Source organism: Pelodiscus sinensis, chromosome 23 (genome assembly GCF_049634645.1).
Source record: "Pelodiscus sinensis isolate JC-2024 chromosome 23, ASM4963464v1, whole genome shotgun sequence".
Taxonomy (NCBI): domain Eukaryota; kingdom Metazoa; phylum Chordata; order Testudines; family Trionychidae; genus Pelodiscus; species Pelodiscus sinensis.
The window spans coordinates 3,353,728-3,368,084 of NC_134733.1; the positions used below are offsets into that span (position 1 = coordinate 3,353,728).

The following is a 14,357-nucleotide window of genomic DNA, read 5'->3' on the forward strand; positions in this document are numbered from 1 at the left end:
AAGTGGTTTAACAGTGTCACTCTCTAGTGATGTGTGGATGGCGTCAGAGATGAGAGAACTGGAAGGGACCTTGAGAGGTCATCGAGTCCAGTCCCCTGCCCTCACGGCAGGATCAAGCACAGTCTAGATCATCCTTGACAGGTGTCTGTCTAACCTGCTCTTAAATATCTCCAGTGATGGAGATTCCACATACCCACTAGGCAATTTATTCCAGTGCTTAACCAGCCTGACAGGCAGGAAGATTCTCCTAATGTCCAACCTAAACCTCCCTTGCTGCAATTTAAGCCCATTGTTTCTTGTCCTATCCTCAGAGGCCAAGGAGAACAATTTTTCTCCCTCCTCCTCCCCCTTTTAGATACAGGCAGTCCCCGACTTACGCGGATCCGACTTATGTCGGATCCGCAGTTACGAACGGGGCTGCCCCAGAGTACACGGACTGCGGGACCTCGTGGTCCTGCCGCCTGTGTACTCTGGGGCTTTGTTCTGCATCTCCCTGGTCTGTAGACCAGGAAGACGCAGAGCAAAGCCGCAGAGGGGCTCGGGCAGCAGGGCAGCCCCCTGCCCGAGCCCCCCCCTCCCCCCGCGCGGCTTTGCAAATCCGCAGGGAAGCCGGCGGCGGGGCAGCCCAGGCGCGCCTGGGCTTCCTCGCTGCCCGAGCCCCTCCCGCGGCTTTGCAAAGCCACGGGGGGGGGGGGGGGGGGGAGGGGGCTCGGGCAGCGAGGCAGCCCAGGCGCGCCTGGACTTCCCCGCCACCGGCTTCCCCGCGGATTTGCAAAGCCGAGGGGGGAGGCTCGGGCAGCGGGGCACCCCAAGCGCTCCTGGGCTGCTCCGCTGCCGGCTTCCCCGAGGCTTTGCAAAGCGGCGGGGGGGCTCGGGGAGCAAAGCCGCGGAGGACCCAGGCGGCGGGATGGCGGGGCGTCTCGGTCTGCCGCCCGTGTCTTCCTGGTCTGCTGGGGTGGGGGGGGCGCAGCTAGTATGCCCACCCCCCCCAGCAGACTAGGCTTTTCTCCGGACGCCTGTGGCAGAGCAGCTGGGGTGCTGCTGGTTGGTCCCGCAGCGCCGCTCTGGGCGCTACTGGTCCAACCCAGCAGCACCCCAGCTGCTCTGGTCCTGATTCAGCCGCTGCTGGTCAGTTTCAGCAGCGGCTAAATCAGGACGCCTGGGGCAGAGCAGCTGGGGTGCTGCTGGGTTGCTCCTCGGCACTACTGGACCAACCCAGCAGCACCCCATCTGCTCTGCCCCAGGCGTCCTGATTCAGCCGCTGCTGAAACTGACCAGCACTGACTACAGGAAGCCCGAGGCAGAGTTGCTCTGCCCCGGGCTTCCTGGAATCAGCTGCTGATCAGTTTCAGCAGCAGCTGACTTGGGGACGCTTGGGGTTCTTAAGTTGATTCTGTATGTAAGTCAGAACTGGCGGTCAGTTTCAGCAGCGGCTGAATCTGGACGCCAGTTCCGACTTACATACAGATTCAACTTAAGAACAAACCTACAGTCCCTATCTTGTACGTAACCCGGGGACTGCCTGTACTTGAAAACTGCTATTATGTCCCCTCTCAGTTGTCTCTTTTCCAAACTAGACAAGTCCAGTTCTTTCAGTCTTTCCTCATAGCGCATGTTTACTAGACCTTTAAACATTTTTTTTGCTCTTCTCTGGACCTTCTCCAATTTCTCCACATCTTTCCTGAAATGTGGTGCCCAGAACTGGACACAATACTCCAAGTGAGGCCTAATTAGCGCAGAGTAGAACAGAAGAATGACTTTGCATGTCTTGCTTACAACACTCCTATTAATGCATCCCAGAATCAGGTTTGCTTTTTTACAACAGTCAGACTGTTGACTCATGTTTAATGTGTTGTTCACCTAAATCTCTTTCAACAGTACTCCTTCCTAGACAATCGCTTCCCATTCTGAATGTGTGTAATGTATTGTTCCTCCCTAAGTGGCGTACTTTGCATTTGTCCTTATTGAACTTCATCCTGTTTACCTCAGACCATTTCTCTAGTTTGTCCAGATCATTTTGAATTTTAACTCTATCCTCCAAAGCACTTGCAACTCCTCCCAGCTTGGTATCACCTACAAACTTAATAATCGGACTCTCTATGCCATCATCTAAATCACTGATGAAGATATTGAACAGAACTGGTCCCAAAACAGACCTCTGCGGAACCCCACCTGTTAGGCCTTTAAGCATGATTGTGAACTGTTAATAACTACCCTCTGAGAAAGGTTATCCAGCCAGTTGTGTGCCCACTTTACAGTAGCTCCACCTAGGTTGTATTTTCCTAGTTTATTGATAAGAAGGTCATTCACCGTGTCAAATGCCTTACTAAAGTCTAGGTATACCACATCCACTGTTTCTCCCTTATTCACAAGACTTCATAGCCTATCAAAAAAAGCTATCAGATTGGTTTGACATTATTTGATCTTTACAAATCTATGCTGGCTGTTACCTATCATCTTATTATCTTCCAGATGTTTGCAGATGAATTCCTTAATTACTTGCTCCATTATCTTCCCAGAAGTTAAGCTGACTGGTCTATAGTTTCCTGGGTTGTTCTTATTTCCCTTTTTATAGATGGGCACTAGATTTGCCCTTTTCCAGTCTTCTGGAATCTCTCCCAACTTCTATGACTTTTCAAAGATGATGGCTATAGTCTCAAATACCTCCTCTATCAGCTCCTTGAGTATTCTAGGATGCATTTCATCAGGCTCTGGTGACTTGCAGACGTCTAACTTTTCTAATGTGAGACCTGTGGAGCTTGGTGCATGAGCCTCTACCACATGAGCTAAATGCACTAAACTCCACAGGTCTCAAGTTTAACTTTTCTAAGTAATTTTCAACTTTCATAAAGCATGCTCCCCATTTATGTGAATCTTTAAAAGGTCAGACCAAAGGTCAATCTAGCCCAGTGTTCTGTCTTCTAACAGTGACAAATGCCAGATGTCCTAGAGGGAACGAACAGAACAAGTAATCATGAAGTGATCCATCCCCTGTTGCCCATTACCAGTTTCTGACTAACAGAGGCTAGAGACAGCGTTCCTGCCCATCTTGACTAGTAGCCATTGATAGACCTAACCTCCATGAATCTATCTAGCTCTTTTTTTGAACTCTGCTAAAGTCTTGACCTTCACAACATCTTCTGGAAGAGTTCCAGAAGTTGCTATTTTTGAACAGCAGTGTCTGCCAGAGTCACACACATGCCTTATGCCTCCTCATGCCCCCATATGAAGGCATAGAAGGCAGGGAAGTTACCTCTTACTGCCAGGTAACAAAACGTAATTTCGCCAGTGTCTGACTTGCTAGACTCGAGTTCCAGCTAAAGTCCTTAAAGTTTTTTTTCCAAATCTTCTAAGATTCTACCTTTGTTAGTCTTTTACTTCTATTATTTGAATGTGTCCTATAGCTTGTCAAATCTAAAGCTGCTCTCCAAACCCTCCCCCTACCTCCCTCTCAAATCCTCTGGCTTCAAACCTTGTCTTTTATATCCCAAGTGAGTGCTCAGTCTGCCTGTAAGAGATGTGAGTCTGAACTGCTATCTTCTGACAGACCCTGTCATGGAGTGTGGGGAGTCCTGGGCCAGCAGATAGAACACGAGGTTTATTCGTTGACAGGGACACAGTGTAGAATAGGGTTGATGTTAACACCAGAACCAAGAGCAGGCAATATTATTCCTTTCAGGGAGAAGGGGTCCCTGGCCCTTCCCCCCCACCTTTCTGATCTAAGCCCCTTCGCTCATCCTACCCCAGCAGAGACTGACACTTCCCCCAGGCCTTAGTCCCCAGCCTGGTGCCAGCCCCACCTACCTTTTTTTCCCCTTCCTGGGCAGCAGTTGTTATCTCCTATGTCTGGCCCTCAGGTGTGAGAGGCCAAAAACACTTCTGCAGTGAGTCATCACCCTCCTCCAGACAGTGTTACAGCGCCCAGGACAGTAGGAATCACACACAGCACAATAAAGCAACACAGCAACATGATCCCTGCTATGTCACATCTCTGCAATACCATCCCTGCTACATCACATCTGTGCAATACAATCCCCGCTAAGTCATACCCCTCTAGCAGTCCAGCCTGCATCCTGCAGCATCCCACCTAGCAGGCAAGCAACACCGAAAATCTCTGCCAGAAAAAGTGTCACTCAAGTCCAATCCAGCGTCAAAGCTATCAGTGGCACCAATGTCAGATTCCACCCATCAGACACTGAAGCAGGGCCCTTTGAGCACTTGGGCAAGAGTTCAAAAAGAAGCTTTATGTCCTCACATGAAGAAGGAGGCTGGAAGACCTCAGGAGGCAAGCCAGCCATGACACCAGAGATGAATGGAAAGGGACAAACTGCATTGAAGCAGGCACCAGGCCTGGTACTGGAAGTATTCCAAGCGATACCAATTCTGGCACAGACAATGCAAATTCAGAGAACTCCAGAGTCACACTCAAGACCAAAATATGTGCCAGCACTGAAAGGGTAAGGCTAGGCTGCGGGAGATTTTCGGGGTATCAGAGGTATCCCGAAAAGCTCCACCGCGTCCAGGGAACGCATTTGTTCTTCTGCTTTTTTTGTGGAAGAGCAAATGTGCTCTTTCAGAAGCCCCTGTATTCCTCATTCTACAAGGAAGAAGAGGGCTTCCGAAAGAGGGTTTTTTCCCAACATTTGGTCCAGTCTAGAAGGGCCAAATGTTGGAAAAGCCTCTTCCGACAAAAGAATCGGAAAAAAGTACGCAAAACGTGGAGCGCATTTTGTGTACCCTTTTCTGACAAAAACTTGTAGTCTAGCCATACCCAAACCATCCTTAATGTCAGGCCACCCAGTCAGACAGTGCTGCCTATACAAGAGGTGTATTTCTCATCCCCAGTCCCAGGAAACAACTTTGCATTAGAGTCAAGCAGAAATTCATGTAGGTCTATGAGACATGCCACTGAGAAATCAGAGAACCTATACGGAGCTTAAGCACCAGTGTGCCAGGATTGGCAGCTAGTAACCAGCCAGCCCTCCATACACAGATGAAATGCCATGGGGCCTTACTGGAGCCATTCAGGCCTGCTTTCCCGAGCCCACAGGAGGGAGCTATTTCCTGTCGTTGCAGAGGAGGAAGTCCAATAGTGAGATCTCAGTTGCAAGAATGTGAAGTACACCACTATTTGGAGACTGAACAACCCCTCACTGCCTGAAGACCTTTTCTCGTTGGCCCAATGGGAGGCAGTAGTTTCAGCACCAATTTCAAGACCTTCCAAGAGCTCTTGGTGGAGACAGTGGACATCCTGCAGATTGAGACTTTGGTCATCGCCAAAAAAATTCAAATTCTTAGATGTTTTGTTAGTCGCTTGTCTCTCTAGAATTGTCTGCACAATAAATGAAGTTCTTCAAGTGATGGTTCCTGACAGTGTTCCACTGTGTCGTGCATCCCAGAGTTGTAGCATCTGTTGCTCCATGTATGTGCCCTTGTATCACCACATGGTTTCGACTGCAGTGAGAAAGGGTGAGGCACACTGACTGCTCTCATTGTCTTTTCACCATCAGAGGTCCCAGTTCAAACGTATGCTATTCTCTCATCCCATGTGTTGAACTGTCCCGTTTTCACCTCAGCCAACGTGTACATTTACCTGCCTTCTTCCCTAAGCCACATACCTGAGCGCCATGCAGGAGGCACTGGGAGGGTGGGAGAGGAGCGTGGACTGAGCAATCTCAGGAAGGGTGTGGAAAGAGGCAGGAAAGAGATGGGTCAGGGGTGGAGCAGGGTTGGGAAGAGGTGGGGAAGGGCCTGGAGGGAAGGGTTTGAATGGGGGTGGGGCACAGGACTGAGGTGGGTGGGGCTTGGGGGGGTCTGCAAACATTTTTAAATCAAAATGGGGGTCCTTGGGTTGCTAAAGCTTTAGAACTCCTGTCTTAAACTGTTTCCCACTGTAGCGTTGAGGATTAAGGGCCAGGTTGCTGCCACGCAGAGGCTTTCTAAGAGAGTTTCAGGGAGCATTACACTCTGCTATCAACTGCCAAGTCTGTCTCCACCCATTGGGGTTCGAGTCCACTCTACAAGAGTGCAAGCATCAACTACGGCTGAAATCCATGATGCGCTGCTCATGGACATGTGTGGGACAGGCATGTGGAGTTTGGAGCACATCATTTTCTCTCATCACGCTCTGGTTCAAGACTCTGTGACAGATGCTTCGTTTGGTATGACCTGTCCTCCATTCCATGGTTCCATCACCTCTGTCGTACCTTCCTCCTACCTATTACTGTTGTTCATCACCCTCATGGAATACAATAGGGATTATCTCTTGCAGGATGTTCACTGAAATATGTGGCCCCTCATCTGTATTCCAGTCCCATCCTCCTTCCCCTCTTCTGTGGATCTGTCCGATTTGTGCTGGCATGGTCATTCACTCAGCCCTTTATTGCGTTGGTTGAAACCATGATGCGGAGCAAGCATGTGTGCCCACACAGACAGTACTACTTTCAAAAGCTCCCACCTGGACATGGCACACATGTGTAACTCCCTGGCTGGAATACAGATCGGGAAAACACATCCTCAAGAACCTCAGCATCTATGGTAGTACCACAAGATACATTCCTAAAGAAAACAAAGGAAACTGAAAGCACTGAGCCCCCGCTGTTCCCTGGTCAGCCACTGTCACTCAGGCCCTGCTTTACCTTTGCTTTCTCAAAGTCCAAGTCCTTGCCAATGGTTGTGAGCAGGCGGCAAAGGCACTCCAGGGACTCCTCATCATGGTTCTTAAGCAGCTTCACCACACAGTCATGCATGATGGCTTCTGTCAGCATTTTCAGTTTGAAGAGCTCACCAATGAATTTGATGTTTCCAATGGATCTCCGTCGAGCCTTGTCCTTGGCCTCCTCTAGCTCGTCATGGAGCCGTGTCTTCTCCTCAGGCTGTAAAACAGAAAGGGGAATTCTAGAAAGCACGCACAAGGAAACCGCACGGTCGCATAGGTTTCTGAAATGCTAGAGTGACTGTTGTTCACATCCCCACTCTCTTAACTCTCAAAACTATGAAACCCGTGATCCTAATACACGTAATTCTGAGCTAACAACAGGAGCAGCTTATGGGAGTTTTCCGAGGGCGTTGTTCAGATGGAGGAGGAGGGATTACATGACCCTTTGGGTAAGTTGTTGTCTGTAGTGTGTGTGTTTGTGGTGTGCTTGCTTCTCGTCTGAAAGATACCAGGTGTTAAGCTTGTTTCTATAGAGGATCTATGCTGAGCTTGTTTGTTTGCAGGACTGTGTGCTGAGGGTAGCAGCCTAATAGGCAAGGCAGAGAGCATCTTAACAAGGCTTTGATACCTAATCCCTTTAACACCCGTCAAGCCTTAACCAAGGGCAGGGCTACTTAGGAAGGCCAGGACTTTAAAAAGACTGCTCCTAAGTGAACAGAGAAGCTACTGATCAGGAGAAGCTTTTGCGTGGGAGTTTAGAGGAAGCTAAAAATACTTAAAATACTTTAAACTTAAAAAAAAAACACTTAAAAGACTTTAAACTTCTTTAAACTAAACTAAACTAAAAATCACCACCTTTTAAAAAAAATCAAGGAAGGAGTTAGCTTTAGGAGTAAAAAGAGGATGCAGGCAGAAGCACAGCACAGAATGAGAGCTATCAAATTTCTTGCACCCAATGTAGCATGTATGACTACCTGCACTATGGACTATTCAGTGCAAGGAGCTCCTAGCCTTCGGAGACTATGTATGGGCTTTGCAGACCAGGGTGGCTGAATTGGAGGAGCTAATGGAGGCGGAAAGGTACATAGCTGAGACTTTCTGGGACACAGTAGAAGGGTAAGAACCCCGGTCAGACAGCCTCTGTGCTGTTGAGGCATGTGAAAGGCTCAGGGACGGAGAACATCCAACTGGAGCACAGGAAATGGTCCTATAGTTGGGACTTCCCTTCCATAGGATGAAGTGGTACCTCTCACACTGTTAGGCAGACACAGGTGGAGGTAATGGACAGCTGGGTTTGTGATGACTGGGAGAACCATATGGTGACTTCCCTCCCTGGTGTGAAGGTTGTGGATCTCTTGAGACATCAAGATAGACTTACGTGTAGTGCTGGGGAGGAGCTGGTGGTTGTGGTACATGTAGGTACCAATGTCATAGGGAAGGAAGAGAGAAGTCCTAGAGGCCAAATTTAGGCGCTAGGTACGAGACTGAACTTCAGAACCACCATGGTAGCATTCTCTGAAATGCTTCCAGTTCCATACGCAGGGCCAGGTACATAGGCAGAAGTCCAGGGTCTCAATGCATGGATAAGACAATGGTACAGGGAGTAGAGGTTTAGATTTATTAGGAACTGGTGAAACTTTTGAGAAGGGAAAAACCTATACAGGAATGATGGGCTCTACCTAAACCAAAATGGAACAAGATTACTGGCACTTAACATTAAAAAGCTCATTCAGCAAGGCCTGGGGGAACGCTGACATATGTGGAGGAGCACATGGACTGGACAGACACATCCCTTGGGGGAGGGTCTATAATAGAATTTCTCTACGTCCTAGAGGATGGAAGATGATGAAATATGGGTAAGATCTGATGAGAAACAGTCAAATGAAAAAGAGACCCATCCTTGCCATTCATGTAATGGCAGACAGTTTTTCAAGTGCTTACATACACATTCTAGAAGTCTAATTAACTAAGGGGGGGTGAACTAGTGTGCCTCGTATTAAAGGAGGATTTCGATATAATAGACACAGCAACTTGGCGGAAAGAGGATAATCAATGAGAAACAATAATACCAGGGTACAAAATATTTTGGAAGGAAAGAACAGGTTATGCTGGTGGGGGCATGGCATTATATGCGAAAAAAAGCATAAAATTCACTTGGAAATAATGAGTATAATGTAATTTAATTTAATTTAATATCGCTTTGGCAGAAAAAACACCGCAGTAGTCCAACATTGTGGTATTTAATTTCATAAAGGGGAACTACACAAAAATGAGGAGGTTAGTTAAACGGGAATTAAAGAAGTGAAATGCCTGCAAGCTGCATGGAAACTTTTCAAAGACAAGAGGCTCAACTTAAATGTATACTCCAAATTAAAGAAACATAAGAGAACCAAAAAAGAGCCACCATGGCTTAACAGCCAAGTAAAAGAAGCAGAGAGAGATAGAAAGGCATTGTTTAAAAAGGGAAGTTAAATTGTAGTGAGAAAAATAGAAAGGAACATGCACTCTGGCAAATGAAGTGTAAAAAACATAATAATTAGGAAGGCCGAAAATGAATTTGAAGACCAGCTAGTGAAAACCTCAAAAAGTAACAGCAAAGAAAAAAAGTACATCAGAAGCAGGAAAACCCATAAAACAACCATTGGGGAGGGAAGGATAGCTCATTTTTTGAGGAGTAACGTTAGTTCAAATCAAGGGGTTTCGTTCAAACTAATGTGTCCCAGCACACACTTTCACTTTCGAAACAGCTGTTGAGCAGAGTAACGCGCCGTCGAGATCGTGCTAATGAAGCGCGGGATATTTAAATCCCCGCCTCATTAGCAATTTTGGTCGCCTACATTTGCATCCCTAGTTCGAATTAGGGAGCATGTGTAGATATACCCTGAGATAGGTATGAAATGCTAAAGGAGCACTCAAGGATGATACATGCAAAAGAAAGCATAAAATCCACTTGGAAAAAGGAGCATAATTAAATTTAATATCGCTTTTGCAGAAAAAATACCTCAGCAGCCCAATACTGCGGTATATAATTTCAGAAAGGGAAATTTTCTGAAAGGTCACTGAGGAGAAACAAAAGGTATTTTTTGTATTATTCTTCATGGATGAAGATGTGAGGGAGATTCCCAAACCTGAGTCATTGTTTTTAGTTGAGAAATCTGGGGAACTATCCCAGATTGAAGTGTCATTAGGAGAGATTTTGTTACAAACTGATAAACTAAACAGTAATAATTCACCAGGACTAGATGGTGTTCACCTGAAAGGACTCAACTGTGAAATAGAGGAACTACTAATTCTGGTTTGTAACCTATCTTTTTAATCATCTTCTACACCAAGGATAGCAAACGTGATGCTGATTTTTAAAAGGGATTCTAGAAGTGATCCTGACGATTACAGGCTGATAAATCTAACTTTAATACGGAACAAATGAGCTGAAACAACAGTAAAGAACAGAATTGTCATAGATAAACATAATTTGTTGGAGAAAAGCCAACATGGTTTCTGTAAAGCAGGGATGGGGAACCTTTTTTGGGTTGGGAGCTGCTGACCCATAGAAAAGTCAGTCAGGAGCTACACACAAGTGAGAAGCAAAAAAACAAAACAAACAAAAAAACCCCAAACCCCTCACTGACGTTCCCCTCACATACCAGAGTGGGGCCCAGATTAGTAGATTTTGTGTGCTCCAGCCCTGAAAGGAGGCAGCGGGGGCTGGAGCGCTGCCACAGGCTCCTTAATGCTGGGGAGGGAGTCCTGAGCCTCGAGGGCTGGATCCAGGCAAGCTGGGGGCCACATCCAGCCCCTGGGCCTTAGGTTCCCCACCTCTGCTGTAAAGGGAAATCATGGTTCACCAATATACTAGAACTCTTTGAGAGGGAGGGGGGTATCAGCCAGCACGTAGAGAAGATGGATCCAGTGGATATAGTGTACTTATAGTTCCAAAAAGCCTTTGACAATGTCCCTCACCAAAAGCTCTTAAAAGCAACGTAAATTGTCATGGGATAAAAGGTCCTCTCTTGGATTGACAATTAGTTAAAAGATTAGAAGCAAAGGACAGAAATAAATGGTCAGTTTTCAGAATGGAGAGAGGTAACTAGTGGCATGCCCAGGGGCCCATACAGGGAACAATCCTATTCGAAAAAGTCATAAATGACCTGGAAACGGGTAAACAGTGAGGTGGCAAAATCTGAAGATAATACAAACTGCTTAAGATAGTTAAGTCCAAAGCAGACTGTGAAGAGCTTCAAAAAGTTCCCACCAAACTAGGTGAACTGGGCAACAAAATGAGAGATGAATTTTAATGACGATAAATGCAAAGTAATGCACATTGGAAAACATCATCCCAACTATACGTATAAAATGATGGGGACAAAATTAGCTGTTACCACTCAAGAGTGAGATCTTGGTGTCACTGTAGATCAGGGTTTCCCAACCTATGAGTTGGGAACTAAATATGGGTTGCCATTACATTTCAAAGGGGTCGCCAGGTGTCTCCCCAGGTGTCTCTTAAGGAGCCATTCACACATTTTTTGAATTGCCCTGGGTTACCAAGTCTTCCTGAATTGTCAAAATGGGTCCCCATCTGGAAAAGGCTGGGAACCGCTGCTGTAGATAGTTCTCTGAAAACATCCACTCAATGTGCAGTGACAGTCAAAAAAGCCAACAGAATGTTAGGAATAATTTACAAAGGGATAAAGAATAAGACAGGGAATATCTTATTGCCTCTATATACATTCATGGTACGCCCACATCTTGAGCACCGAGTGCAGATTAGGGATGTAAAATCCCGTTTAATCAATTAAACATTATACAGCTTAAACGGCTGCAGGAGGGGGTGCTCTGGTCGGGCAGGAGTGTCCACTGCCCACCATGGGGCCAGCTGCTCTGGCTCAGCCAGGCCCGCAGTACAGTGCTCCCCACCTGCATCGGGTAACCAGTTAAACAGAACTGGGAAGTATCATCCGGTAAGGGTGATGCTTACTGCTTAACTGGTTAATGATTCACATCCCTGGTGCAGATGTGGTTGCCTCATCCCAAAAAAAGATATCTCGGCATTGGAAAAAGTTCAGAAAAGGGCATATTAGGAGAGATTAATAAGACTGGGACTTTTCTGCTTGGAAGAGATGACTAAGGGGGGGATATGATAAAATAAAGAAAAAAATCATGACTGGTGTGGAAAAAGTGATTAAAGAATAGTTATTTACTCCTTCCCATAACACAAGATCAAGGGGTCACCACATGAAATTAATAGGTAGCAGTTTAAAACAAACAAAAGGAACTATTTATTCATGCAACTCACAGTCAACCTGTGGCACTCTTTGCCAGAGGATGTTTTGAAGGTTCTAAAGAGAGCTAGATACATTCATGGAGGATAGGTCCATGACTGGCTAACTTCCAGGATGGTGTCTCCAGCCTCTGTCTGAAGCTGGGATTGGCGACAGGGATGGATCACTTGATGATTCCCTGTTCTGTTCATTCCCCCTTTGGGGCACCTGGCATTGGCCACTGTCAGAAGAAGGAATACTGCGCTAGAGGGACCTTTGGTCTGACCCAGTGTGGCTGTTCTTATGATCAAGTAGCTTTTTATGAAACTGCACCACAGCAACACAGGAAATCAAAATTTTCCAAAGCCCCCACAGCAGCCCTGCCACAGATCGGAGGTATTTTATAAAGAATCTCACAGCGGTAGCAGCTTCAAGCTCTTTCTGCTTCTTCTCAAAAACATCATCATCGGCTTTGTCTTTTTCAAATTCCTTCTGGCAACGATTCAGTAGCAACTTGCGGAAATTTACTGTGCTCCCAGGCTTGTCTGTCATAGGTACTTTCAGCTACAGCCCATGGAAGAAAAACACAGGGACAATGCAGTTAAACCTTGCAAACAAAAGGGTTTGATCTACACAGGTACATTTTATCATGCATTCTATAGCTAGTAATAGCAGAGCGTGCAAACCTATTACAGTTAAACATCCTGCCAACGTTTTCATTAGACAAGCACAACTCAGATGTGAAATTTGTCATCAAACTAAACCTTGTTTGACAGCATACTAGCCTACAAAGAATCCTGTTTAAGAGACATGATTTTTTAAAATAAGAACATTGTAAAATATGGATCTTTGTATGCATTTCAGAGTCTACAGCTATGTAACAACAGTACACATTACTGTTAGTAAACATTCACAGAACAATCCTGATGCTGCCTGTGTAACAGTACAAACTAAGTAGATAAATCTTATCAGGTCCATGATTTTCAGGGTTCATTTCAGAAATGTGCCACACTGGGGCAGTGCTCCATCAATGACAAAAACAGGGATTAACCCTTGGAAAAATAAGGGTCTTTCCCCAGATTTTTACAGGTAAATGTTTCTTACCTTAAGTTTGGTGTGATTCGGCCCTCCCCTATCTCGCCTGAAACTTTCTGATGCCTGACATGGCTTTTCTGGAGGCAGTGCTTCTTGTCTGTGAGTGACAAGAGGTGCTATTTCTGGTAGGATTAGTTTTTTCCACCACTACCTCTCCTTTTTTCTTTTCCCTCCACTTCTCTACTTCTCCCCCTCTTTTTTCCACCCTCAATCTCCATTCTTCCTTCCTGCATGTTAACGTTAATAACATGGCCAGCAATTCTCGACTGTATTGTTTGTCATGGTGCAGCAATTAGGATAAAAATCACTCATGCTCTCTGTGGAACTAAAACTGCATGGCCAGGGCACAAGTCTGTGGCCTGAAATGAACTCTGTATTTGATTGTCATTTCCAAAAAGGCATTAAACTCAATCATACATCAGTAACAGTTCTTAACTCGGTCTCTCCATTTCCAAATGGCACTTGCACCATTCTGTTAGGGTGTGTCTACACAGCAAAGTTATTTCGGAATAAGGGCCGAAATAATTATGTGAGCGTTTACACAGCCATTCCGTTATTTAGAAATAATTGTGAAATAACAGGTGGCTTATTCTGAAATCTGTATACCTCATTCTATGAAGACTAACACCTACACCGAAATAGCTATTTCAAAATAAGGCCTGTGTAGAAGCACCATTCCTTCCTCGTTCCTCCTGGGGCTCTAAATTGAGACTGCACGTCTACATTAGGGAAGCCTGCCTCAGACTAATTTTGAAGCTTCCCTGCAGTGTAGATGTGCTATTTCAAAATAAGCTATTTTGGAATAACTATTCTGGAATAGCTTATTTCAAAATAAGCGTGCAGTGTAGATGTACCCTTAGTGAATCAGTACTGGAGCTGTTAAGAATTATCACAATGATGCACTGTGTATCTATTTTGTTGAGAGTATCTGCAGTAATGAGTCAGGATACCTAATTTTTAGTTTAAAATGTGCCTCAACACAGAGCAACACAATTTCACACTTCTCTCTAGCAAATAACTAACCAGGTTTAAAAATCTTTGTGTAAATACACTTTTTCATAATACATCATAAACAGTGCAAAGAGCCCCTGTAAGCATAACTGAGAACACGATTGGGAATACAAAACCACCAGTGAAAAAAGAAAGACTGAATTGATTGTCAGAGCCCAAGGGCAGTTGGTGGGGCTGGAAGTTTGAAACTGCCTCAACCTTCTATTTGCAAACTGCACACATTTACTCTTGAAATCTGTGACAAAACTTGAATCTGGAATCCTGTTTTCAGTGGAGCTACTTTTAGGGCTGAATTCAATTTAATTAGCAGACGTTCAAAGGGGCTCAGCATTCAG

The 14,357-nt window shown here is 45.6% G+C and overlaps 1 protein-coding gene across 18 annotated transcripts in view; it reads right to left on the bottom strand.

The window, feature by feature from the left end:
• Positions 1–14,357, bottom strand: part of EIF4G3 (eukaryotic translation initiation factor 4 gamma 3) — a 324,364-nt gene that overhangs the window by 77,702 nt on the left and 232,305 nt on the right. For all 18 annotated transcript variants that reach the window (XR_012897363.1, XM_075906746.1, XM_075906736.1 and 15 more), the window contains 2 exons: positions 12,334–12,480; positions 6,639–6,875 (listed from right to left, as the gene is read on the bottom strand). Coding sequence is in view for 17 of the 18 variants with exons in the window: in XM_075906746.1 (XP_075762861.1) it covers positions 6,639–6,875; positions 12,334–12,480 (384 nt within the window). In the remaining variant the exon portion in view is untranslated. The remainder of the gene's footprint in view (positions 1–6,638; positions 6,876–12,333; positions 12,481–14,357) is intronic.